Here is a 24,821-nt window from a genome sequence, read left to right as displayed (position 1 = left end):
GAAGGAAGCGGCCTTTGTAAACCCGTTATGCATTTAGTTTTAAACTGCAAATAACTACAACAAGACTCAGACTTCTAGCTATCTTTCACTTTAAATGTATTATTAAAATATGCCCTGGTTGTGGCTCAGATCAACATAGTTTAGACTGAAGCAAAATCAGAAGCATAAAAAGGAACTCAAACCAGAGTAACCGACGAAGTGGAAAAGCACGGTGGCGTCTCGATTTGTTGTTTCAAGTCACCGAACTGTGGTGACACACCCTAATCTCCATCTCTCTCTCTCTCTAAAAGACACCAGGCGAATGAGTGGTTTGGCAGATTATATTTATACCAGCCTTGCCAGGAAAGAGAAGGCTGCAAAATGTCAGTAGCTGAGTGAAATAATACTCAGGGCCAGCGAACCGCACAGTGGAACAGCCCACAGGCACGACGGCAATTTTGTTGGAAACGGGCACAGAGCAGCTCAGAGCGAACCGGCCCCATCCCTCACACACACGGTGCCAGTCGGAGCCGCGCTTTCGCCATTAACGGTGTCTCTTGAAGACAGTTCACCCTGGGGCGTGCTTTGACGAGCCACACGCACCAAGATGGCGGATCGCGACCATATTCATACCCACATGTACGAGGAGATGGACTCCTCGATCGATGCAGAAGATCCACAGCAACATTAACCCCCCAAACCAATGTTGTGACAAATATATATTAACTTACAGGTGGACAGGGAAAGTAATCTGAGCTCTTCACACACCGTTTGGTGAATATGAGAAGTCCTGAGAGAGATCTGTACGTAGGTTTGCATTTCTTTCAGGGACGTTTAATCTCTCTCATCTCTAAAAAAGAAAAAAGCATTGCAGAGGGAATGAATGAATAATAAACCAAACCAAAACAATCTATCCCAGCAAACAAAGGGAAAAAAGGCTCGAATGTGGAGAAGAATCCAACAAAGGCTTTTCAGTAACTTACCCCGGACGACCCGAGAATGGTTTATGTCTTTTCATATTAATAATACACAGTGCGATGATACTGCATAGCGTCGCAATGCAAAGGTAGTAGGCTTTCTATGTTTCAGTGTCTGGTGAGATAACGGACTGTTATCTAACCACACTCTGGGGCTGCTTTGTGTGTCACTGTATGTGTGTGTGTCTGTGTGTGCGTGAGAGAGCTTCTGAAAGGTCAAAAACCTACCGAGTAGCGCCGCATCCCAAAACCGCGGTGATTAATTTGGGGCTGGAGATGCACAAAACCACAGCGAAGAAAAATAACAACGCGGCAGAGACGGCTGCCGCCTTCTGCTGTGAGAGAGATTTCGATCTCAGATCCCCCCCCGTCTGGGAACCCTGCGGACTTGAAAGCCACCGCGGCAGGGTGGGCAGGCCTCGGGGGGTTTCAAGGGCACATACCCAGAGCTCCTCAGAAAGGTCACCGCTCAGGGGTGTGGGGGGGAGTTCACAGAGGCACCGTCTTCAGAAACAGCTGAGCAGGACAAGTGTGAGCTCCTTGGGCAGATGAATTACCAGAAACACTTACAAGGAGGGAACGCTTTCACACAATCACACGGCTCCTCTTGCTTTTCATATCGAGTCTCTCATTTGGAAACCCCGATGCCAGAATTATTTGATACATAAACATAAAAAAAGCCTGTCTGTCATGGCTGGTGGTTTGTTCCTTTACAAGACTAATAACTGACACCATGTCAAACCGTCAGAGAACAGGACAGAGAGGTCGAGAGGAAAGGTCGAAATAAACCCTGAAAACAAAAAAGCTTTCCTATGCTACACTTAACCAAGATTAGCTATCGGATTTTTACTGAGGTTTTACCACAGTACACAAGAGTAAATCTTCATTAGGTTGAGGGATTCCAGATAAGGGCAAGGGCAATAAGAATAATTAGAATAATTACTTGTTTTGTTTTTAATCCAGCAGCTTCACAATCAGTCCATTTCCACTCCGCACATCCCGTCTCACCTATTTTGGAGTAGTTGTCGGCCAGTAGATCTTCCAGGCCGATGCTGGTCCAGAAGCTGTGGTCCCAGCCCGTTTCAGGGGAGTAGGTCCACTTACAGATCAGGGTGCACAGAGACCTGAGGACGAGCCAAGACGCCACAAAGACATGAGGACACTTTTCAGTTTCCCACTCTAGTTGGGCAAAAGCTACAAAAACGATGCGTCAGGAAAATACTTAATTGCACCTCAGACTGCGCTGTGTTTTTTCCTCTTGTTCCGAGCGGAATGAAAAGATGGATGGATTACGAGATGGTTTTAAACGATAGCTGGGTCGAGACCAAGTCGAAACATTCCCCGACCCGCATCGCAAATTACTAATTTGTGGCCAGTCGTGGTTTAATCTAAAGCCACTTTCCACTACTAGCACACAGTGTTTCATTCACAGAGTTGCAATCCCATGTTTTACACTTTTAACCCTTTCGTTGACGGACGGTGACTTTGCATCTTGAGTCACCAGCCAGGGGAGGGAAATTTCACCTGGCCGGAGTTTCTGGTGAAGGCGTGAGGTGTCTGTATCGCTGCCTCTTGCAAAGACAGACTTAACCGTAGTTTCGCTTTGGATACATCAGCCACCAAACCCAAGATGGAATATTTAGGAGCTGCTCTTTACATTTACTCATACGTCAAAAAAACACAGGGCACACACAAATCAAAATAACAACAATAATTATAATAATGATACTACAGTGAAAAATACCTCTAACCCACACTGCTTGTAACCTACCACAGCCGTGCCGACACACTTACAATCACTACACACTTTGCAACGCCTCTACCGTTGCGTTTGAAGTGGGTTGGGCAGCAGGTGTGTGCTTTTGTTGGGGTTTTTATTCCCGCAGCAGGTGTCATCAATTAACGCCATTGAACGTAATAAAAACTCACACAAAAACTAAACAAAACAGAAAGTCCACTCATTCAGAGAGTGGAGCTCAACCCACAGTGGTAAGAAGTGACTTGGGTTGAACCTGAAGTGAAAGCAGCCCTTCGTCAGGTGGTGTGTGCTGAGTATCGTCTTTCTCTTTTACTCTGGGTGTCACACCCCATCCATCCTCAAGCTTTCACACACTTTAAAATGCAGGGCCACTAGATTCGCTGCATTGATAACACTCTTCCCTTCTAGGATTACATTCCTCCCCTCGTTAATCCTGCGACTACAAGCGCTTCGTCGAACGCACACCTCACAGAGCACAGCTCTCTCCACATTCGCACAAACAGGTCTGTGAAAGCGCTGGCGCAACCCGTTACACAACCACCCCACAATGACAGCGCCAGTCCGGCCTGCTCCCACAACAATCACTTTTCTATTTCAGGTCGCCTAATCTCAGTGAAACAACCTGGCCTTGTAATGCCGGGCTTTTCATTACCCGATTCGGCGTGAGAGCGGAAATGAGAGCTTCTAAATTTAACAAAGGGAGTGGTTAGAGTCCAGTCGGGTCCCTCGGTCAGAAGATAGACCAGGATAAAACAGGAAACATCTTTCGGCAGAAACAGTTATTTTTAATTCTCAGCTTCCCGCATCGCCCGGCACAGAAACACATCTCTATAAAAGTATGTAGAACAGACTGTGCTGTGTGTGTAGTCGTCATTTAAGACCATCTTTTATTTGCACGTCTGTAAATGCTTTGGCACAACTATGGTAACTAACGGCCCTCAAAGCTAACTTTTTAGACAAAAAGAAGGTCAGTGAACACTTCCTGTAAAGGGCTGAAGGAACATGTAGATCCTCTGGAAAATTAAATGTTAAAAGCCAGAGCTTTCCCGACAAACATTATAGACGCTTGAATTATGGATTTGTACGGAAACTGGTGCTCTGTATTTTATATCCGTGCCCTGGTTCCTTCTCTTGCACGTCTGTATCCTTATTTTTATGTCTCTCAGAGCTCTCTGTGCTAGACACGACGCCAAGCAGTTCAGTGGGGAAATATAAACGAGCGCGGAAGATGTGCAGACGGCGCTGATTAATTCCCAGGGTTTTCACCCACACCTCTGCGGTCGCGGCACAGGAAGGGACTCCTCCAGATCTCCCCCCCGACACCTGCCGACAACACACCCAACAACTTGCAGACAAGACAGTCCCACGGGGCGAGGGACGGGAGAACTCTCTCTCGGGTAGCAGTTCGATCCGTCTCGGGATCTACAGGCCACGGGTCGTTATACCAACCGGAGCGCCGGAGCAGAAGAGACGTATAGGCCTGCATATCGGATACGACTTTCAGAATCTCATGCTTGCCGATGCGTACTGACTCAAGACAAGCCTGAAACCGCCGGCACCTGGTGTTCTGGCTGACAAAGGAGCTCGTAAAAACTGCAAGGGATAAAACTGCTGTGCGATGGGTGTTTCGTTTGTTTTGCTGTTGGGCCCCTTACCTAACAAGCACCTATAATATTTATAGATACAGTGGGGGAAATAAGTATTTGATCCCCTGCTGATTTTGTACGTTTGCCCACTGACAAAGAAATGATCAGTCTATAATTTTAATGGTAGGTGTATTTTAACAGTGAGAGACAGAATAACAACAAAAAAATCCAGAAAAACGCATTTCAAAAAAGTTATACATTGATTTGCATGTTAATGAGGGAAATAAGTATTTGACCCCTTCGACTTAGTACTTGGTGGCAAAACCCTTGTTGGCAATCACAGAGGTCAGACGTTTCTTGTAGTTGGCCACCAGGTTTGCACACATCTCAGGAGGGATTTTGTCCCACTCCTCTTTGCAGATCCTCTCCAAGTCATTAAGGTTTCGAGGCTGACGTTTGGCAACTCGAACCTTCAGCTCCCTCCACAGATTTTCTATGGGATTAAGGTCTGGAGACTGGCTAGGCCACTCCAGGACCTTAATGTGCTTCTTCTTGAGCCACTCCTTTGTTGCCTTGGCTGTGTGTTTTGGGTCATTGTCATGCTGGAATACCCATCCACGACCCATTTTCAATGCCCTGGCTGAGGGAAGGAGGTTCTCACCCAAGATTTGACGGTACATGGCCCCGTCCATCGTCCCTTTGATGTGGTGCAGTTGTCCTGTCCCCTTAGAAAAACACCTGCAAAGCATAATGTTTCCACCTCCATGTTTGATGGTGGGGATGGTGTTCTTGGGGTCATTCCTCCTCCTCCAAACACGGCGAGTTGAGTTGATGCCAAAGAGCTCAATTTTGGTCTCATCTGACCACAACACTTTCACCCAGTTCTCCTCTGAATCATTCAGATGTTCATTGGCAAACTTCAGACGGGCCTGTACATGTGCTTTCTTGAGCAGGGGGACCTTGCGGGCGCTGCAGGATTTCAGTCCTTCACGGCGTAGTGTGTTACCAATTGTTTTCTTGGTGACTATGGTCTCAGCTGCCTTGAGATCATTAACAAGATCCTCCCGTGTAGTTCTGGGCCGATTCCTCACCGTTCTTCATGATCATTGAAACTCCACGAGGTGAGATCTTGCATGGAGCCCCAGACGGAGGGAGACTTACAGTTATTTTGTGTTTCTTCCATTTGTGAATAATCGCACCAACTGTTGTCACCTTCTCACCAAGCTGCTTGGCGATGGTCTTGTAGCCCATTCCAGCCTTGTGTAGGTCTACAATCTTGTCCCTGACATCCTTGGACAGCTCTTTGGTCTTGGCCATGGTGGAGAGTTTGGAATCTGATTGATTGATTGCTTCTGTGGACAGGTGTCTTTTATACAGGTAACGAGCTGAGATTAGGAGAGTCCCTTTAAGAGAGTCTCAGCTCATTACCTGTATAAAAGACACCTGGGAGCCAGAAATCTTGCTGATTGATAGGGGATCAAATACTTATTTCCCTCATTAACATGCAAATCAATCTATAACTTTTTTGAAATGTGTTTTTCTGGATTTTGTTGTTGTTATTCTGTCTCTCACTGTTAAAATACACCTACCATTAAAATTATAGACTGATCATTTCTTTGTCAGTGGGCAAACGTACAAAATCAGCAGGGGATCAAATACTTTTTTCCCTCACTGTATATATAATCTGAGTCAGGACTGAGGATCAAGATAATCATTAACTGGAAGCTCAGGTCAGTACTTATCAGCTCGTGCTCACACAAATGTTTCCTCTGTCTTCTGGAAGAGAAAGCCATGACGGTTTCATTTGCCAGCCAAGAGTTGTGCATGTGTGCCCCTCACATCCCTGCAAGGTTATCTGCCGATGGATATCAACACAAACAGCGCTGTATTTAGAAACGGCTTTAAGTCTCTGCCTCGTACAGTGTGTACATTGTTCGTGTTTTTCCCCCCTCCCAACAAAAACAAACTGAAACAAATGCAGATTCTGTGCAGATTGACATTAACAACGCGTTGGTGCTTTTCTTGTGGTTTCTGACTGGGATCATTAGTCTGATAGCTGTGTAGCCGAGCACGTCCGGTTTCTGATACTACGAGATTGGAGAGCAGCTATCTCAGCAATCAAAACCTAAAAAGTCAGATAGGGTTGATCCTCTGGGGGTGGGAGATAAAAAGGCACGTATAATTCTATCCCTTCTTTAACCTTTCAACATAGTAACTAAAAAACAAACAAACAGGGACTATTAAGTAAATATCATGAAAAGCTTATTTTTCTGTGGGATCAAACAAAAGTGAATTCTATAAAAACACATTGGAAACACATCTTCTTTGTCCAGAGGATTGTCACCACGTCACGGCATGTCAGAATTTGTTAAACAAATTAGCAGTAAGTGTTTCCCACAAGTGTTCTGCCATGTGTTAGGACTCTGTGCTGATATGAATGATGTGGAGAAAGACACTCTTGAGTCTTTTAAAGGGATTCGATTTTCTTTTCCTTTGTGGAAGCCAGCGGCATGAAGGAAAATGAGAGAAAATAAACAGTGCGAACGCTGTTTCTCTAAGCAGGGCAAAGGCAATGGCTGGCCGCAGGCGTCCCCCTCCGCATGTTTTCAATTACTGCCGCTCACCGAGCAGACGGGGGGAAGACGGAGAAGCCCTCGCCGACAAGTGCGGGGGAAAGGGGAAACCCAGACGGCAACACAAACAAGGCCGGCCATCTTGCAGACACAGTGCTCTGGAAACCGCAGTGAGACGCCAAGCTCCTCAAACCCCCATTTCTTTCAAAACAAATGAGAAAGTGACCTAATAAAATGTCAAACTAAATAAATACATTCATATTATGGCAACTACTTGACTTCTTCCATCATCTACGGGAAGAGAAGCTGTTAAGACTAATAAACACCAAAGCCTCCCTGAACACCACAGGTAATTCAACAACTGTGCAAGGAGTCCACACGTCCATATGGACAACTACAGTGGACAACAACAGGGATGTCCCCCGCAGGACACGTTTCATTTTATAATCCCTGTGAACAGCTCTGTATCCCCAGCAGGACCACTGAGAGCACAGCATTGCCCAGCGTCAGGCAGAAATGACTCTGTTGGTCAGCAGGGAGTTTTCCTTCCCTCTTTCTCATGCGGCGTCAGGGTGGGTGTGTGTGTGTGTCTGTATGTGTGCGTGTGTGCATCTGTGTGTGCGTGAGTTTGTGTGTGTGAGTGTGTGCGTGTGTCTGTGTGTGAGTTTGTGTGTGTGTGAGAGTGTGTGTGTGTGTCAGTGTGCGTGTGTGTGTGTGTGTGTATGTGGAGTGCGTGTGTGTCTGTGTGTGAGTGTCTGCATGTGTGTGCATATGTCTGTGAGTTTGTGTGTGTGTGTGTATGTGAGCGTGTGTGTGTCTGTGTGTGTGTGTGTGTGTGTGTGTGTGTGTGTGTTTGTGAGCGCGTGTGTGTCTGTGTGTGCGTGTGTGTGTGTGAGGGGTGGGGGCAGACAGCTAAAAACCCTGTCCTGAAAGCTGAGTAACCAGCCTCCTCACACAGCAGTTCATCACCCCGCTCAGGGCAGTTAAAGTCCCTCGGACACTTTGCGTGAAGTGGACGCTTCTTGGGTGTAGAAGTGAAATAATTTCACCACAGTCACACAGCATTACCTACACTGTAACTATGTGTAAATGCACTGTATACACACCATAAGAATCAAAAGTTGCCCACTTATGTAAAGAAATACCAAAACCCCCCGACAAATGACTTTCCTTCACTACCGCTTTAACTAGCTCCACTGCAGACTCCCCACAGTTCAGACGGTCACAACCCAGAAGCCGTCAATTTACAAACGGGGAAACCCGTCGACCGTCTGTCGCTCCCCGGGCTGCAATGTGCATCCCGGTTTAGTGCCGCCGATGCCGCCTGACTACAGAGACGCACTGCAGGGCGCAAAATCTTGACATTTCCAGCGTAACGGAGCAAAACACGTGCGAAACACGAATTTTGCGAAAGGATTTTGTTTTTCTTCCAAGGTGCAGATTCAGAAAGACAGAATGTAGGCAGAGAAAGAACACATTGAGAATAGAATAGTAATTAGTTTAGTACTAGTTAGAACGTCCTTAAAATATCCCTCACTTGTCATGTAAAACGCTGGGTTCGTAACCTCATTTAGAGTTGAATATAGAAACACACACACACTTAATCACCGCAGAAAAAATAAGCAGGTCCACTGTTTGTTTGTTTTCCTTTGATTACCATTTATTCTCTAAGTGCTAGTGGGGGCGCTAGGCTTCTTACTTCCTGCTTTTTCCCACATTGGCCGTTTCTCTTTAAGTCACAGAGCAGCTTTCTGTAAGTAGAGTTGCCAAGACTGGTACAAGACTCCATTTATTGCCAATAATCAGCTCTCAGCGGCGAACACAGGGCCTGACTCAGAGCAGAACAACAACCGCGTTAACAAGCAGCGTTCTCCGCAGCTGTGTACACAACAAGCAGCTAATGAATAGATGACAAGTAAAAACATCGTGCGGCACGTCGGCATGTAACTCCGCTCCGAGAGGGACGTCCTTCTGGGTGACCAGGCCTGAGGTTTTGTGACGGATGAGATGTCACCCTAATGACCACTCACAGCAAAATAAAATTAAAACTGTAAGTTTTACAGCTGTTAGGAACTCGAGACTGAGTCACACAAGGGGTCGCACAATGCCAGGAGGAGCCAACGTGAGTCTACTTCATCATAAAGTGTGTTTTCTACATCTTTGGATGGAATGGTCTGAGAGAAGGAACTATTCCCGGTCCTCGGATGGTTAATGTTTGAGTAATTAAACTCCCTTACCCCCACTTGTGTTCCTGAATGCCCAGTTTTACTAGCTGACCCCACACGCTGCTCCCTCCCCCGGGACCCCTATAAACCACCTCTATCAACCTGTCAGTGGACACACGCTAACTACCCCCATCCCCAGCAAGGCCTCCCTCGCTACAGCTATTGTGAGACGCCGGACACGTGACCCTCACTGTCTGAGCGCATCCTCCTGCTGTGTCACGTCCGCCAGTTCCTCCCAGCGCTGCTCTCTCTCTCTCCCTCTCTCTCTCCACAGCAGCAGCTGCTGTAACTTCAGGTTTCCCCCCCAGAGACTTCCCCTGGAAAACGGGCTCGAGTGTAAACTGACTGGCACGGGTCCAGAAGCGCACAGCCGCCTCGCCTCCCTCTCCTCCCTCCCGGCTCTCGTGTCGGGGTGCGTACGAGGGCGTGCCTGAGTGTGAGTGTGTGTGTGTTTGCCTGTGTTCCTCTGCTGTTGTTGGGTGTGTGACGAGATTGCGAAGAAGGGGAGAAGTTGGAGTGTGCATCTCGGCACGTGTGTCTGCCAGGCGGGGTGTTGTGCGTTGTCTTTGTCTCCTCGCTCAACAAGGGAACTCTGATTCTCCACAGACACAGTGAAAGGACAGTAAAAGCAGGAGGAGGAGAAGGTGCGTTTCTTTTTCTATTGTCGTCTCTAGTTACAGCCAACATCAAATCCACACAACACACTCTCACAACGCAGGAACAAACCCCGGTGATCTGAGGACCCAGAACACATTCCCAAATCCAAGATAACCCCTGATGGCACTCGGGGGGGATGGGGGGGGATGCTGTTAGTGCTCTCTCTCTCATCCCCATCCTCACTACATGTAACCAAACCAGCTCGGCCTGCGCGGCCAAGAGCAACACGCTCGCCTGCCTGAGATCACTCTCCTGAAATAGAAAACAGCATCGGCGTCTCAGATTTCACATCGGGCCGCCACACTCTCCACCGGCCGGGCTGACAGCTGCGGGGGCAGGGGCTGGGGGGTGGGGTGAGTTAAGGAGGACCGCGGGGGAGACCCTCCTCCCTCGCCTTCCCTCTCGGGCTGGGTTGGGAGGGCCACCGCCCTGCGATCGGCACCGCTATCTCAACCACGGTTTGTGGTGAGGCCTCCGTTTCAGATGAACTGGGTTTCCTAACTAAACTCACAAATGCATGGGAGAGCTGACAGACACACCTACAAACTCACACACACACACACACCTACACTCACACTCTCACACACACACACACACACACACACACACACAGATATTTAGTAGGACTCTGATTTCTGATTTAACTAATAATTATAACCATTTTAACAAAAGTCCAACATAAAACTATGAGGAGAAACAGGAGGGGTGATTAGAGGTCAAATATGAAGGAGTGTTCAATTGTGGACCAGATGTTCATATTACAGATGTGGGACTGATTACTCACTAGTAATTAATGATAATTAACTCGACTAGGGCACTCTTAAGGGGCAGCCCTTGTTCTGAGCTTGTCTTGCGTTCCCATCCTGTGAGTTACACTCGTTTTAAACATTCATGTGACCTCATTCTGGTCCGACTGTAAACAAACACAGATTTAAGGCAAACATCTACCCCCCCATGCCAGGCATACATTCAAAATCAGAAAAGAAAAGAGTTAAATCCCTATGAACTGGTCGGATCATCACTGGGCTTTAACGATGGCAGTGGGGGGATGTTAGACATCTTAATGACACTGAAGACAGAAAACAAAAGCACGACTTCAGAACGACTTCAGTTCCATCCCCCTCCCGGGAAGAGGCTCCTGGGAGGGATCACATGGACCCTTGTTTATATATCCTGGTAGTATTACACTGACCAGCTGTGAAAGAGAGAGAGAGAGAGATACAAAGGTAGAGAGAGACAGAGAGAGATACAGAGAGAGAGACAGAGAGAGAGAGACACAAAAACACTAGGGCAGAATTATCAGCTTGTCTCCTTCCAGTCCGGGACCCATGGGTTCAGTCTCATATCTCCAGGTTCCCTGTCCTGGGTTTGAACCAGCAGCTCCCTCCTGCCCTCCTCTCCTCCTCTCCTCCTCTCCTCCTGCCCTCCTGCCCTGCCGCCCGCCCTGCTCCTCCTGCGTCGATCGAAAGGGTCTTTGCTTTGTCAAATTAAGACGCACTGTCAGGGATTAATGCGTCTCCTTAAATTGTGGATGACTTCATGCTTGGCTCGGCCCTGCAGTGTTCTCATGGCCCCCTGCCAGCACTACATCTGCAAACCCCCCCTCCATCTCTCTCTCTCTCTCTGGCCTCACTCTAGTTAACCACACTCCTCCAGCAGTCCGGCTTATATCGTGTCCCTGAGCCCCACATGGACACTGCGGGTCGGCCCTTCGGAGGCGTCTGGGATTGCAGTGTGTTGTAGTGGTCTGGGCTCTGGACTCTGGAGCCAGGTACTTTACCCAGAATGCTCCAGTACAGACACAGCTGTATACTGTAAATGTGTAATTGTATGTAAAAATAATGTGATACAGTGTAACGATTGGCCGTCAACTGCTGTCTGCTAATAAATATCATAATCTGCCAAACTAGCTGTACTACGACTGCAGTGCGATAGGAGAAGCTCTTTTCAACATGTGCATGATGTCGTGTTTATATTTTATGTCATTCAGGGAATTTTGTTTTTCTCCTCTCCCCCTTTATCCTCTCTGTGTCCCGCCCTAGAGTCTAGTTTGGCCCGTCTGGTCTCTACCCGTGCGCACGACTGCCAGGAGTAAGAGCGTCCTTTTAAGCACAAAACTCCACCTGCACAACACCACAATAACACAGAATCAGCCATCTCTCTTTCTCTCTCTCTCTCTCTCTCCACTCCCAATGACGACGGTTCGATCTGGTTCGGACTGATGAATAATTACAAATCCATCTGAGGAGAGGAGGGAGGGAGGAAGGAACGAGCCTACAGGAACCCGAGACGTGGGAAGGACAGGAACAAAAGCCCGCCGGCCCGATGTTGGAGAGCGCAAACACAGTAACACATTGTCCAGCCGCAGGAATCCCCGGCACGACCACAGTGTGGGTTCCCGAGCTGACACTTCACTCGAGGACAGCCAGGGCCCTTGACACCAGGAAGTCAAATGCACGGTAAACCTATAAGGCACCTCGGAGAAATGAGTCAATAATAATAATCAGAAAACACATTGATCAAATTGTTACAGGACGCCCAGCAGCGGCAGAGACCAGCCTCTCGCAACATCCTACCTCTCCAAGGAGCCGGTGGCCTTCCAGGACAGGAAGTCCGGCAGGTCGAAGAAGTGGGCCGCTTCCTCCCAGCAGGACCCCCGCAGGTTCTGGGAGCCGAGAGACGCAGGCAGGAGAGAGAGAGAGAGTGGATCAGACACAGCTGGGCGCCCAGTGGGTCCTCAAGCAGCTTTTCTGGGGACACGGCTTCATGCTGCCAATTCGGACATAAAATTTGTGTTTACTGCTCTACTGAGAGGGGACACCTTTCTGTGCACAGAGAGTGAAGAATAAGGGAATGGACCCCATTCTCTGATAACGCACAGCTGTCTCCACATCCACGGGAGCATCACTTCGTGGGACAGCGTCTCCTAATTTAGCGCCCTGATCGAGGAGCAAGAGTCTCGGCTTACAGCCTTGGTGTCTTCTCTCCAAACCGCTCTGACATTGGGAATAAAGCACAGACAGTAAAATCTCTCCTTGGCTTATTCAGTATCATTCGTGAAATTCACCACACATAAATCCGGGTGATCTGCAAAAAACATTCTAGTCTAGACCTCAGATCTCCATGACTATCGCCTTACTACAACTACTACTACTACCACTACTACCACTACTAGTAACAATGATAATAAAGCTCTGCAGGGGTGAAGGACTGGAAGTGATGCTGACGCTTCATACAGGGACTTTGCATGACAATGGACTGAAAAAGACATAACAGAGAAGACTGTGATGTTGCAAAACGGTTCAACAGACTTATTTTGTCATGCTCGTGTGTCTTGTTGCTTGTTGTTTATGGCCACAGTCCAGGAGACCAGACAAAAGCGGAAGGAAGACAGCAAGACAGGCCCCGGCGTCACGAGACCAAACACACCAGACCAGCGCGGGGAGTGGACCGGAGGAAGTGCGGACCAGTGTTGTCACAACTGCCCGGCTGAGAGCGTTACTCTCAGAGAAAAGCTCCTCCTTCTCAGAGATGTCTGAGCAGGTTTCTTATTACAGACAAACACACACACACGCAGAAGACCAGCCATATCTGATACTGGTACACACATCCCAACACTCTGACATTCACACCCTTACACAACACTTCTCACCAGCCCTCAGAGGTCTATGGTGGCCTAAAAGAAGGGCCTGCGGAGTAGAGAACATCTTAAAAGAACCACAACCTCCAATATACACACACACACGCACGCACATATATCTATGTAGATGTCTGTATGTGTATTTAATTATTTATTGTGTGGACTATAGGAAGTGTATGTTTTTGAGGAATACACAAACGATACAAACCTACAAGAAGTCGTTTCTACAGACACACTTGATGTGATAAACACCGTGATCCACTCACTCGTCCAAAAGCAACGCTCGAGCACGCAGAACACCACATGTGGCTCACACTGTAGGTATCAACGTGACCGTCTCCTGCTCAGCTTGGGGCCCGATTACCCTTCCTGACCTTGGCTGGTCGGCCCCGTGCTGCGGCTCCCAGCATCCTGCCTGGGGGGCCGGTGGGTCCCAGCTGTTGGGAGGTGACGGAGTGAAAAGCACACATGGTGGCGGCTCTGCGGCGGGAGGACACTCTACCAGGACAGGGGGAGACATGCTGTCCGTGGACCACACCTTCTATGCAACCCATAGGGGGAACGTGGGGGACGGGGAGGACAACAATCCTGTTCAATTGTTGTGTTATTTTTATTTTAACGGTTGTTATCTGAGCTATGCGGGGGGAGGGGACTCACTTCTTTGAGCCATAGCAGTTTGGGGGGCTGCATCTCCGGGGACATCACCCCCCCCACGGCACGTAGCACCCCGTGTCCGGTGCCAGTGATGCGGACCGCCTGTTCGGACGCCCTGTGGTCCAGCCACATGATCACGTTCCTGTCCTTCTGTCCTGCAAACAGAAGACACAGGGGGTCAGGATTGTGAGCCTGAAAACTAAAAACGACAATCCTTTTCTATTTGCAATTGATGAGAGACTTGGGCCAACCAAAAAGCAATCCTTGATTTCAAACCAACAAATCATAAAACCTTTACGTACACTTAAAAGCACCCCTTTGTTCTCTGTAACCTTTAATTAAGGAAAAAGCTGTCAGAATATTTGTGTCCATTCCAAAGGCCTAATTCAATAACCTTTAGGCAAGAGGAAGAATATCTGTAATATTGACTGTAAAAGCACTTTTGCTTCTACCTGCCTCATCTTGCATCTTCGATGATGAATTGTCTCCACTTGGCACACACATGTACACATAAATAAAGATGTATGTTCAGTGTATTCTTCCCCAAACCTGATTGATCTGAAGTTTAACATGACGTTGCTTCTGCTCATTCTGCCCAGTTCCTTGTGCGTTCCTCGCCAGTCTTTATAAGGCAGTAATGGTGCAGGAGTCTCCTCTCCTGGTCTGTGTCAGAGGAGTGCACATACCGAGGGTGATCTCTCTCCCTGTCACTTGTACCAGCCAGGAGTGGAGCCGTGCCCGTCCGACAGAGCCCTGCCCTCCGCCACACCACACAAGCAGGAATATCTGACCATCCGAGGAGTGGAAACTTGAATCATGTCTGTCCACAACGGGGCAGAACGAACCGCAAGAAACCAAACAAGCACTCGAAACAAATAAACCCGTACAGTAACCCGTGTTATCTGATCGGCGGCATGTTTTCCAGCGAGTTTATTTTATATCACATTGCCACATTGCTTAGTAAGTTGTAGTCATTCATGCAACGCCTTCTCATTTCGGCGGGAAACTATCGGCAGAAAACCTTGGTTGCGGATTCATCCCCGAGATGCACTTGCCCGAATGGGACGAAGCCAAGGATGTCCATACGGCCGCGGCTGCTGGAGTGGCCTGCTCTGAATTAACACCCTTGTTGTTACAGGCCCAGCCATCCCATGCCATGATGTTTCTGAGGTTCATCTCCTTAGTGGCGGGGACGGGTGCCGAAACGTACGATTTTCCGGTGGCTTGGCTGCAAGACTTGGAGCAGCCCGTACAGGTCACACAAAGCCAGCTCTTATAGCTGGCAGGGCTAACTCTTGGCTGCGGCCTGAATGTGTTTACCAAGACACGGAGAGCCGAGATATTTATAGACGTCAGTGTGTCCGGGGCTTTCTTTTTTCTTTCTGCAAAAATACCTCTCCTGAATCCGACGCTATCCCTTAAAAGAAAACGCCGGACAGTTCAAGGGCACAGCTGAACGTTTTGGCAGCGAAGTGTCGACACTTCTGCTTTTGGCACAGATGCTCACAGACCGTCAGACCATGCGCTTTGATAGATGGGAAACTCTACAGATGACAGGCAGCGAGTCAAGGCTGGGACTCGACCCAACAATGCATATAAACAATTAATAACATCAATAGTGTGCATGTGGCAGCATTCAGTTTAATCAGCGTGATTATATTCCCTTACTGCAAACCACTGCCTTGCTTCCTCACACGCCGCTGAATTGAGTTTTTATTTCATCATTAAGAAAGAAATACATTCCAGTAATAATCTTTAAGAGCATACAGTTCCCCTGACTTTTGATCTCGAATGTTACATGCAAGTTCCCATGCTACTGTGTGTCCGATCAATTCGCCACCTCATTGGTGACTAATTTATAATTTTTATTAATAATAGGTGTTATTTTTCTGCCCTGTTGTGTGAATGTCCCCGAGTCTCAATTCTCATGAAACGTTCAACCACAACCGAGATCGTTGCTATTGAGAAACAGAAACCGAGAGATAAAGCATGACCCACAACTCGGCCACAATAATGGCCTTGAGCTAAACAGACAGCTAATACAGTCAATAAATACAGCAATGATGAAATTAAAGGATTGTAATTTACCACTACTGTGCGTTCTCCCAAACAGTTCTAGTTCTCCAAAACTAAAACTACTTCTTTGTCATTCTGTTTGTTCATTACAATGTTCAACAAAGACTTTGACAATACGTTTTTTTAAAAGACATGATTGTTTGCACTATTTGCCAATACATTATCCACACAATAAAACACTTGAATACATAAATCACGTTCTTTTGTGAGACTCGATTCAGAGACTTTGCCAAAGTTTATAACTTCATCTCCCATCACAACCATCCACTGTTGTGTGTTTGTACCATAACACAAAAAGGGTTGTTTTATGCGAATTAATCATTAATGAATTAATTACATTAAAAAATGTAAATAAATCAACAGAGGAGGGCAGGGAATTTCCCAACTGAGAAAGCCTCCTAACTGGGGAATCCCCTCATTATTTTCCACACAAATATTTCAGCACTGTGTCTAACTACTTTTTTATCTCCTTGTTTTCTTCAACATCTTGATGGCCTGGTTTCAGCTGAATTCAGGGTGGGGATCATCTCAGGCCGAGCTCAAAGTCAGGAGCCTCCATGTATCATCTCTGTAAATACTACAGACTCTTGTAAGACTGCCCGAATAATGAGAAGCTGATGATCTGTTTTGATCTGTCGGTGGCCGCAATTCGTCTGACCTCCAACTCTGTCACATGCTCTGTCCCACCTACCGTCCACATCCACAGCGAGGGGCTGGAAGCTCTTGTCCAGGACCACCAGAGAGCAGGTGGCGTCGAAGCCGATCCCTCGAACCCTTGCTCTATCCACACCCTCTGTGACCTTCTGCAAGACAGAGTTCTCGTTACCTTCAGGCACTGGGAAAGTCAACACCCACCATTAAACTATTACCGGTGTGCAGTTTTATTTTATTTTTCTTGCCAGTGAGGACTTTTTACAGTTAATTAAAATGTCACATGCTTTTGATTATTGTGTGGGAATTGTAAGCATGCCAACTAGAAACGTAAGTAATTCTGCTGTTAAAAACACTGCTGTATTGAGTAATTCAGCTGAGTGCTGCTTGGTTCGGATCTCGTATATCGTCAAGAACTGGTCAACAATAACCGTGTTATATACAGCAAATGTGACACATGAACGATGGTTATTATAAAATCTAATACATAAGGAAATACATAAATATAATAATGAGAAAAACAAGTTCATGTGTTACAGAACATCCCACAGAAAAATGACTAAGTTACAAATATAAGTATAGTAAATACAAGTCATTAACCAGACTACAGATATATATATAAAATCATGTCTTTACAAATTTAAATGAATGTGGAAATTGATGAGGCATAACAAACCAAAGCTGAACATTTGCATGGCTGGGGAAACCTGCGTGGACCAGTCGAAACACTTCAACTGTCTGATCTGCTGTCGTCTGATAGTGATAACAATATTCAAATAACTAATATCCGCATGCGGTCGTTTTCATTCACCGGTGGACTATCACAACAACAGCGTTCAACAGAAAGGTGATCTGAGGTAAGTGTAGAAGAGACTCTTTATCTTCGACTGCATTTGACGGGGGCCGTGTGTTCGAAAGGCAGTTTTGGAAATAAGCTGTTCCTGTTGGCGGGAGTTCAGATGTACATAAACATTAAGGGATCAAGTTAAGGTTTATTTTAAAATGCAACCACCCTGGCCAGTGCCTCCAGCGCGGTGACTGGTTATAATTACTGCAGGGGGAGCGTGGGGCATTAACACGTTCTCAGGAGGAACCATGAATTAGTTTGAACCCATTTATCCCCCTTTAAAAAACTGAACATTATAATAGTAGGTTTTCTTCATCCAGATCCAACTCACGGCCCTCAATGTGAGACCCAATGCGCTACCTATGTCTAGAGTATCTGCTATGACACATCTATAATGTTCACACTGTACGATGCACTAGTTAGAGCTCATCTGGATACTGTGGACAGTTCTGGGCTCCACACTTCAAGAAAGATATCGCTGCTCTAGAGGCAGTTCAGAGGAGAGCAACCAGACTTATTCCAGGTCTGAAGGGAAAGTCCTACTGAGAGACTGAGGACCTGAACCTTTTCACCCTGGAACAGAGGAGACTACGTGGGGACTTGATCCAAGTCTTCAAAATCATGAAAGGCATCGAGCACATCAAACCAGAGGAGCTTTTCCAAATCAGCAGGGACACACGGACCCGGGGACACAAATGGAAATTGGGCTTCGGTGCTGTAGCTAAGGACCAGACAGAAACCCAACCCACTCTGACGGTGCTGCAGCACTTGGCCCAGATGTCGGTGGAGGACTGGACATAGTGCTCCGGGCGGGGCTGCCAGATGTGGATGGACTCCTCGGCTCTGGTCTTCACCAGCCCGTCCCCTGTGACAAGAGCCGCCCGGACGCTGGCCGTCCCCACGTCCACCCCCACGTAGTACTGCTCAGCACCGGACATCACAGCTGATCTGGAAATAAACAGAATTAATAAAGAAATAGAATGAGTCTTGCGTGGTTTTGTGTTGATACCAGTATGGTTAACGTCAGGACTCATGCAATTATGCCTTCTTCAGCAGAGTTTTTGTTATCCATCCAACTTCCGATTGCGCCACTGGGTCTCGTCCCGTAGACCATGACGCTCCCGGGAGGATGCCAGCTTCTGCCCTGAGCTACTCACCCCACCGCACACTTCTACAGCAGCACAACCATGTTTGGCCAATATTTACTCACTGGCATCCATAAAGCAGCGGGCGGAGGGAGAAACAGCATCAGTGTCAAATAATCATGAAAACTGGTACTACAATTATTTATCCTCATTAGCATTGAAGCTGTCAGTGTGTGAGAGAGAGAGAGAGAGTGCAGGGGAATATTCAACATAATCAGTCAATCAATACATGCAAATGAAATCTCTTGTATGTAACAGCCTCTACAAAAGCGGTGTTAAAACTGAAATATGAACTATGTGTAAATGTATAATAATTTATATAATAATAACAGTAATATACACGTCGTATTTCGGCACAGCGGGATGTTGCTAGTGTCGCAAAGTAGAATTGCGTCTGTCAATCTGTATTCATCCGCTCCAGTCAACCGCGCATTATTGTAACTATGTATCGACATAAACATTTTAAACCCGTAACTTTGAAACAACGAAATGAACACAAAGCGCCGGTGTAGCACGTCCGGTACGCGCTGTTGGCTTGTTATTATCCGTACTGTCTTACCATGTGAAACTTTATTTTAATAAAGAGCAGAAACCCGGACTAACACATGTGCAGCTACAGCAGCTGAACTCTGCACGACGGCAAGCCGAGAGGGTCAAAACTCAAAGCTGGGTTTTAACCATTTGCTATACTTGTTTTTGTGTGTATTTATTTAGTTATTTATTTAGTATTATTTTCAACTTATATTAATACAAACAAAGAATGTGAAGAGCTAATATACTACAATAAATAAATTAATAATAAAGTTCATATGAATTAAAGCTATTTTATTGTATATATTTGATATATTTTTCTTTCAGCTCAGTGCTAGGGGTTAGCTTGCCCCTCAGCCGTGTCTGTGTTGTTTTACATCTCCGGGCCTGCATGTCTAAATGCAGTAATTTGTTTTGTTTAATAAAGCATGTGTTTTTCTTGGTTCCAACCAGTGGAAGGTAAATTGCATTATAATCACACGACAGGGAAGGAAACGGCAGCTCTCAGCCCGGGCACGTCCGACACGGCTGTGTTGACACCTTGACGTGGCTATGGGGTCCAGTGTGAGACGACTTGTGTAAGAATTCACACAGCTACGCCATCATTACCAAAGAAAACATGTTGCTTAATTCCCTCCCATTACAATCCAATCAAACTGACTTTGTGTGTTTTTTCCCAACAGACATTTTCCATTTAATTAATGTTTTCAGACCTAAACCGTTCAAGGTATTTTATTGTTTTGTACAAGAAATACGACATGGTAGATTGCTGTGCTCTTTATCTGGGGAAATAATGCAAATAATTGATATACTTTATCTATCTCATCTCTTTTTCTTCTTTCTTTTGTATTTGAAAGTTGAACACATACACCAGGCCTATGCCCATTAGGAGTCAAATCTCGAACTTGTAATCATGAAACCTGTTGGTTTTCAAGATAGAAATGAATCAGTATGATCACAGATATTGTGTAGATTCTGATTCATCCCTCTCTCACCACACTCTCCACTTTCCTACACAGCTTGTATCACGTTTGCAGGGCCGTTGGACCGGTACCAATCCGCCAGGCGCAGGGGAAGGCTTTGGCCCTCCCTGTGCATCTGCACTGACGCACACCCCTGCTCAATTGATTGAGGGTTTTCCTCGTATCCCTTGCCAAGTATTCCCCACCATATGTAAAAAAATACTAACACAATATTATATAATTTCACATCTCCCACTGCCAGATGAATTGTGCTGAACCAAAATAAAATTAAACGGAATAAAAAGCCTCTTTCACGTCTCTGACAGCGCTTGTGATCGCCGAAGCCACAAAGGGAAGTCTTCTGTTCTTGTGGGGGGGAAATAATACGTGTGCGGCATTTTTTAACACAGCGTGGCAGAGAGAACAGGGGTCCTTTTCGCCGGCGTAAGCATTCGTATCAGTTCCACTCGTTCTGTTAAACAATTTTCGTTGCTGTGCTTGGCAGCGATCCCCATCGTTTGAAGTGAAGTGCAGTCCAGAAAAACAATACTGCAGGAAGTTTTAAGTGCTTCTGGCCTTTCTTTCGAGGCTGCATACACAGCCCTCCCCAGATGGCCATAAACCTCCTAAATATAAGAGTCTGAACCTGCAATGACACATTTCTGGAGCTGTGTTCGCCAGTATCTGAACATGGCCCTAATGGATGGGATGGTAGTTGTTTAGTCATCAGTATGGAAATTAGAGGTGTGTGTGTGAGACCCAGCTATTGCAGGAGCTCCCTTCGTACGTTTCGCAGCACATGGTCAACACGATGGCATTTCTAAAAAGATAATTCACTAACGAACAAACAGATCAAAAATGTCTGCAGCCTTCTGTTCGCTAAGAGGAACTAAGCAAAATATCAAATGAAGCGAACAGAAATCCAGAAACAGCATGAAACAGACGAGAGAAAGTTTGTCTCTCTGAGTTGTTGGTGAGAATATCTTCAGAGCTGAAAATGAGGAACTATAGGAGTCTATGAAGAGAGAAATAATGGTGACATTGTCTGTGACGTTGGCCAGTATAAGGAAAATCTCCCAGTTACTGACAAACAGAGTTTCCTGATGTGAAACAAAGTTCTGGCCTAATGTTGTTTTAGCGGTACATTCAGATTCTTCAATAATTTAAAATAAATAAATAAAACCCTGTAGTTATTAATTATGGTTCAATTATAACCGGTTCCAATCTGTGCCCATAATAAATCTGGACTGGGATGAAAGTCCCTCAGAGCAGAGAAGGAAGTGGGCTGGTGACCTTTCGATGTATGTTTCATTGCATGACAGAATATTTAGATTTGAGCCGTGATTTATGCAATAATGGGAAGTGACAATATTGTTTTTTACAGTTTTATCCGGAAATTGCAGGGAGAACATGAAGTGATAACACGTTATCATAGGCGGACAAGTGTTATTTGAATTCCCCCACTTGATAAAGCGGGCGTGTTTATTTCTTTCTCCAACTGCGGCTTTTGAAGGTTTCTCTGCGCAGCTGTTTGGCAGGTTCTCCCGTTAAACAATTTGCTTTTCTGCAAAATGTGGAAATGTGCTGACAGTGGGTGAGACTCCCATTAGACTCCCGTCTCCCCAGGATGGTGGTGGAGAAAACTCCATAGGACTGATTTCTCTCATGATGAAGAAAAAGCACCAGGATGTTCAAACAGAAACATCTTCAAGTCTTTCTCAAGTTAAGAAAGACAACTCGATAGGATCAATGTAAGGAATATACAAATCAACGCAGAATAAGAGCACCCTGAAGTCATACTGTTTGCAACATGTTTTATGGCAATATATTGGAACAAGTCAGGTTATTAAAACTCCAGCATTTATTAACGGAGCTCACTTGAAATTAAATGTGCTTCCCTCTCGTAGACTCGGTACTGTTGCACTGGCGGTTGTTACACCCTTGCTGTGTACTGGCTGCTCCGATAGCAAGAAGTGTAATTACGCAGGGGGGGAACACTGTAATTTTGAGCTTCCTGGCAACACCTGTAATTAGACTGTGGGGCTCCGACCAGGGCTTCGACAAAAAACTGAAAGCCAGAACAAAACAAAACAAACACACACGTGGCACTCACGTGTAGTGCTGACCTCCGCGGTGCTGATGATCAGTTATTAAGAACAATTCAGTGTATTTACAAACTGAGTAACTAACTAAGGGGCATATAAAAAAATTACGCCCTTTTCTCAGAGACAAAGTTAATGCAGGTACTGCCCAAAACCAACAATAGCTGGATTGATTGCTTATGCCGGGAACAGAATGGCATCGAGGATAATGAGGATTATATAGACACTGAAGAATAAATAGTTGTGCTCTATTAAACATAAGCTAACATGTTCGGAGCTCTGCCTTGCCTGTGAGGGTGTCTGTGGGAGCCGCCCTGGTAACCTGTCCAAAGAGACACGACGTGCCTGCCCTGCCCAGCCCTGCCCAGCCCTGCCCACAGACCCAAGCCAACACAAAGAGCCCAGCATCACCGGAGGAGACAGGTATTACTTTGTGTTTGTGGATTACTGCTCCTAGTAAGGTGTTTTGACATGGTACTGTGGTTTAAGGAGCTCCCCATCGCATCTCAAACCCGCTGCACTAAGTATGAGCAGTTCTTAAAACGAGAGACCATTTCAGGTGAGGTGTACGAAACACCACCAGCAAACATCCCATCCTTAAGCACCAACGCTCTGGCAGAAGCACTTGGCACAGAGCAGGCACTGGCATCATGAGGTGTGGCGACGGATGCACAACTTCCCTCAACGTCCTCCCACCCCCCTGACCCGGTCCCCTTTAGAAATGTATCATAACAAATGTAATGGTTATAATAACAAGATAAGACACAGCCAGAGGCACGGTGGAGCATTGGTCTTATCATTTCACACCCAGGAATCCTTCTCTCTGAAACATTCCCAGGTTTTGGATTGGGATGGAGGATAAGTCTGCCAGTTCAGAATCATATGGAGGAGACTACATGGGGACTTGATCCAAGTCTTCAAAATCATGAAAGGCATCGAGCACATCAGACCAGAGGAGCTTTTCCAGATCAGCAGGGACACACGCACCCGGGGACACAAATGGAAATTGGGCTTCAAGGCATTCGAGACAGAAAACAGGAGACACTTCTTCACACAGAGAGGCGTCACAATCTGAACAAACTCCCCAGCGATGTGGCTGAAGAGACAATTTGGGAACATTCAAAAACAGACTGGATAGGATCCTTGATCACTTAGTTATTAATGGACACCAAACGAGCACGATGGGGCGAATGGCCTCCTCTCGATTGGACACTTTCTTATGTTCTTCTTATGTTCATACTTCTGTTTTCTGTCAGTAGTTCCAATGCACCTTGTGTCTTTTCATCATTGCCACACAGCCCTGCTGGGGGTCATCTGAGGAGGGTCTGAATAACCTTGATCTTCTCTCAGCACTACTCACTCGGCGCTCGCGCAAGAAGCCTCCTGGAGGAAACATTAAAGAGCCAGTGAGTTTGACCTGTGCTGACAGCTCTCTCAGACACGATGGGTTTTAATTGCCCCTGTCGCTGGCAGACAGTCTTTATGTCCCTGTCCAGACGTAACGCACGGCCGCTGCTGGCGGTGAAGGGCTGACCGGCAGTCACTCAGCAGCACTTACGCCTAATTTATTTCATGTCCTTCCCTGGCACTCATGGACTGCGTGTGATTAATCCGGCTGCGTTGTAAATCGTCGTTTATCTTCTCCTATTCATTTCAGATCACTTTGGGACTTAATTGTGTGGGTGTTGCTACCCCCCCACTGGAGACCACTTCAGCAACTTCTCCAACAAGGATATAGTTGCCTGCTCTTGATTTTATGTGTGTGTAAGCGTTTAAATTATATTTGTCAAGACTGGAAGGTGACAATATGAATTGTAACTAAATATTTAATAACTGAGGGTTGAGGGGAAGGGGCATAACCAGGTATGGAAGTCTGATTTTGCTGTTTGTCTCATCTAAACCTTTTTGTGTGTTTAAAATACCTAATTTCTCCTTAAAATCACCAACTTAAATATAATATTTTATTTTAGATACCTCCTTGGTCTTTGTTTTTTGTTCTCTTTATTTGCATTCTTCCTGTGTTCCTCACTTCCGCACATGCATACGGACACACAGTAATTCCAAGATGCCAATCCTGCAACAAGAAAAAGACAAGAGTTTTATACCAGAGCAAAAAGCTGTTCCCAATTATTCAATTAACATGGTTTACCAGACAGAGCAGAGGGGGAGGGGGGGGTGAGTTCACCTGGTGAAATAACCACATTACACATAAAAACATGCAATAAACTATACAAATTATTTTACTTTCTTTTATCCAATGAGGGGCAGCCATTTCTTTACAGCTGTTTTATCACTCTGACCACAGAGATTTTACACCGACGACCCCGCACAGCTCAGACAGCACCGTCCCCGGACACCAGAGACTGCATCTGCATGAGTCAACAATCAGAAAGATCACGGCGAAGCTCTCGGAGACAAACGGAAGAGCTCAGGTGTGCTGGCATCTTCTTCGGCACG

At 46.3% G+C, this 24,821-nt stretch overlaps 1 protein-coding gene across 3 annotated transcripts in view; it reads right to left on the bottom strand.

The window, feature by feature from the left end:
* fggy (FGGY carbohydrate kinase domain containing) overlaps positions 1–19,407 on the bottom strand; it is a 56,524-nt gene extending 37,117 nt beyond the window's left edge. For 2 of the 3 annotated variants that reach the window (XM_066691698.1, XM_066691700.1), the window contains exons 1-6: positions 19,329–19,407; positions 18,374–18,572; positions 16,818–16,929; positions 14,054–14,205; positions 12,333–12,421; positions 1,965–2,080 (exon numbers count right to left, since the gene is read on the bottom strand). In XM_066691698.1, coding sequence (XP_066547795.1) covers positions 1,965–2,080; positions 12,333–12,421; positions 14,054–14,205; positions 16,818–16,929; positions 18,374–18,562 — 658 coding nt within the window. In that variant the 5' untranslated portion in view covers positions 18,563–18,572; positions 19,329–19,407. Of the gene's footprint in view, positions 1–1,964; positions 2,081–12,332; positions 12,422–14,053; positions 14,206–16,817; positions 16,930–18,373; positions 18,573–18,781; positions 18,834–19,328 lie in introns of all 3 variants that reach the window. The other variant, XM_066691699.1, reaches the window with a different exon arrangement.
* Between the last annotated feature and the right edge of the window lie 5,414 nt (positions 19,408–24,821).

The sequence above is a fragment of the Amia ocellicauda genome, chromosome 19, assembly GCF_036373705.1.
Source record: "Amia ocellicauda isolate fAmiCal2 chromosome 19, fAmiCal2.hap1, whole genome shotgun sequence".
Taxonomy (NCBI): domain Eukaryota; kingdom Metazoa; phylum Chordata; class Actinopteri; order Amiiformes; family Amiidae; genus Amia; species Amia ocellicauda.
This window is presented reverse-complemented; position numbering and strand designations above follow the sequence as displayed.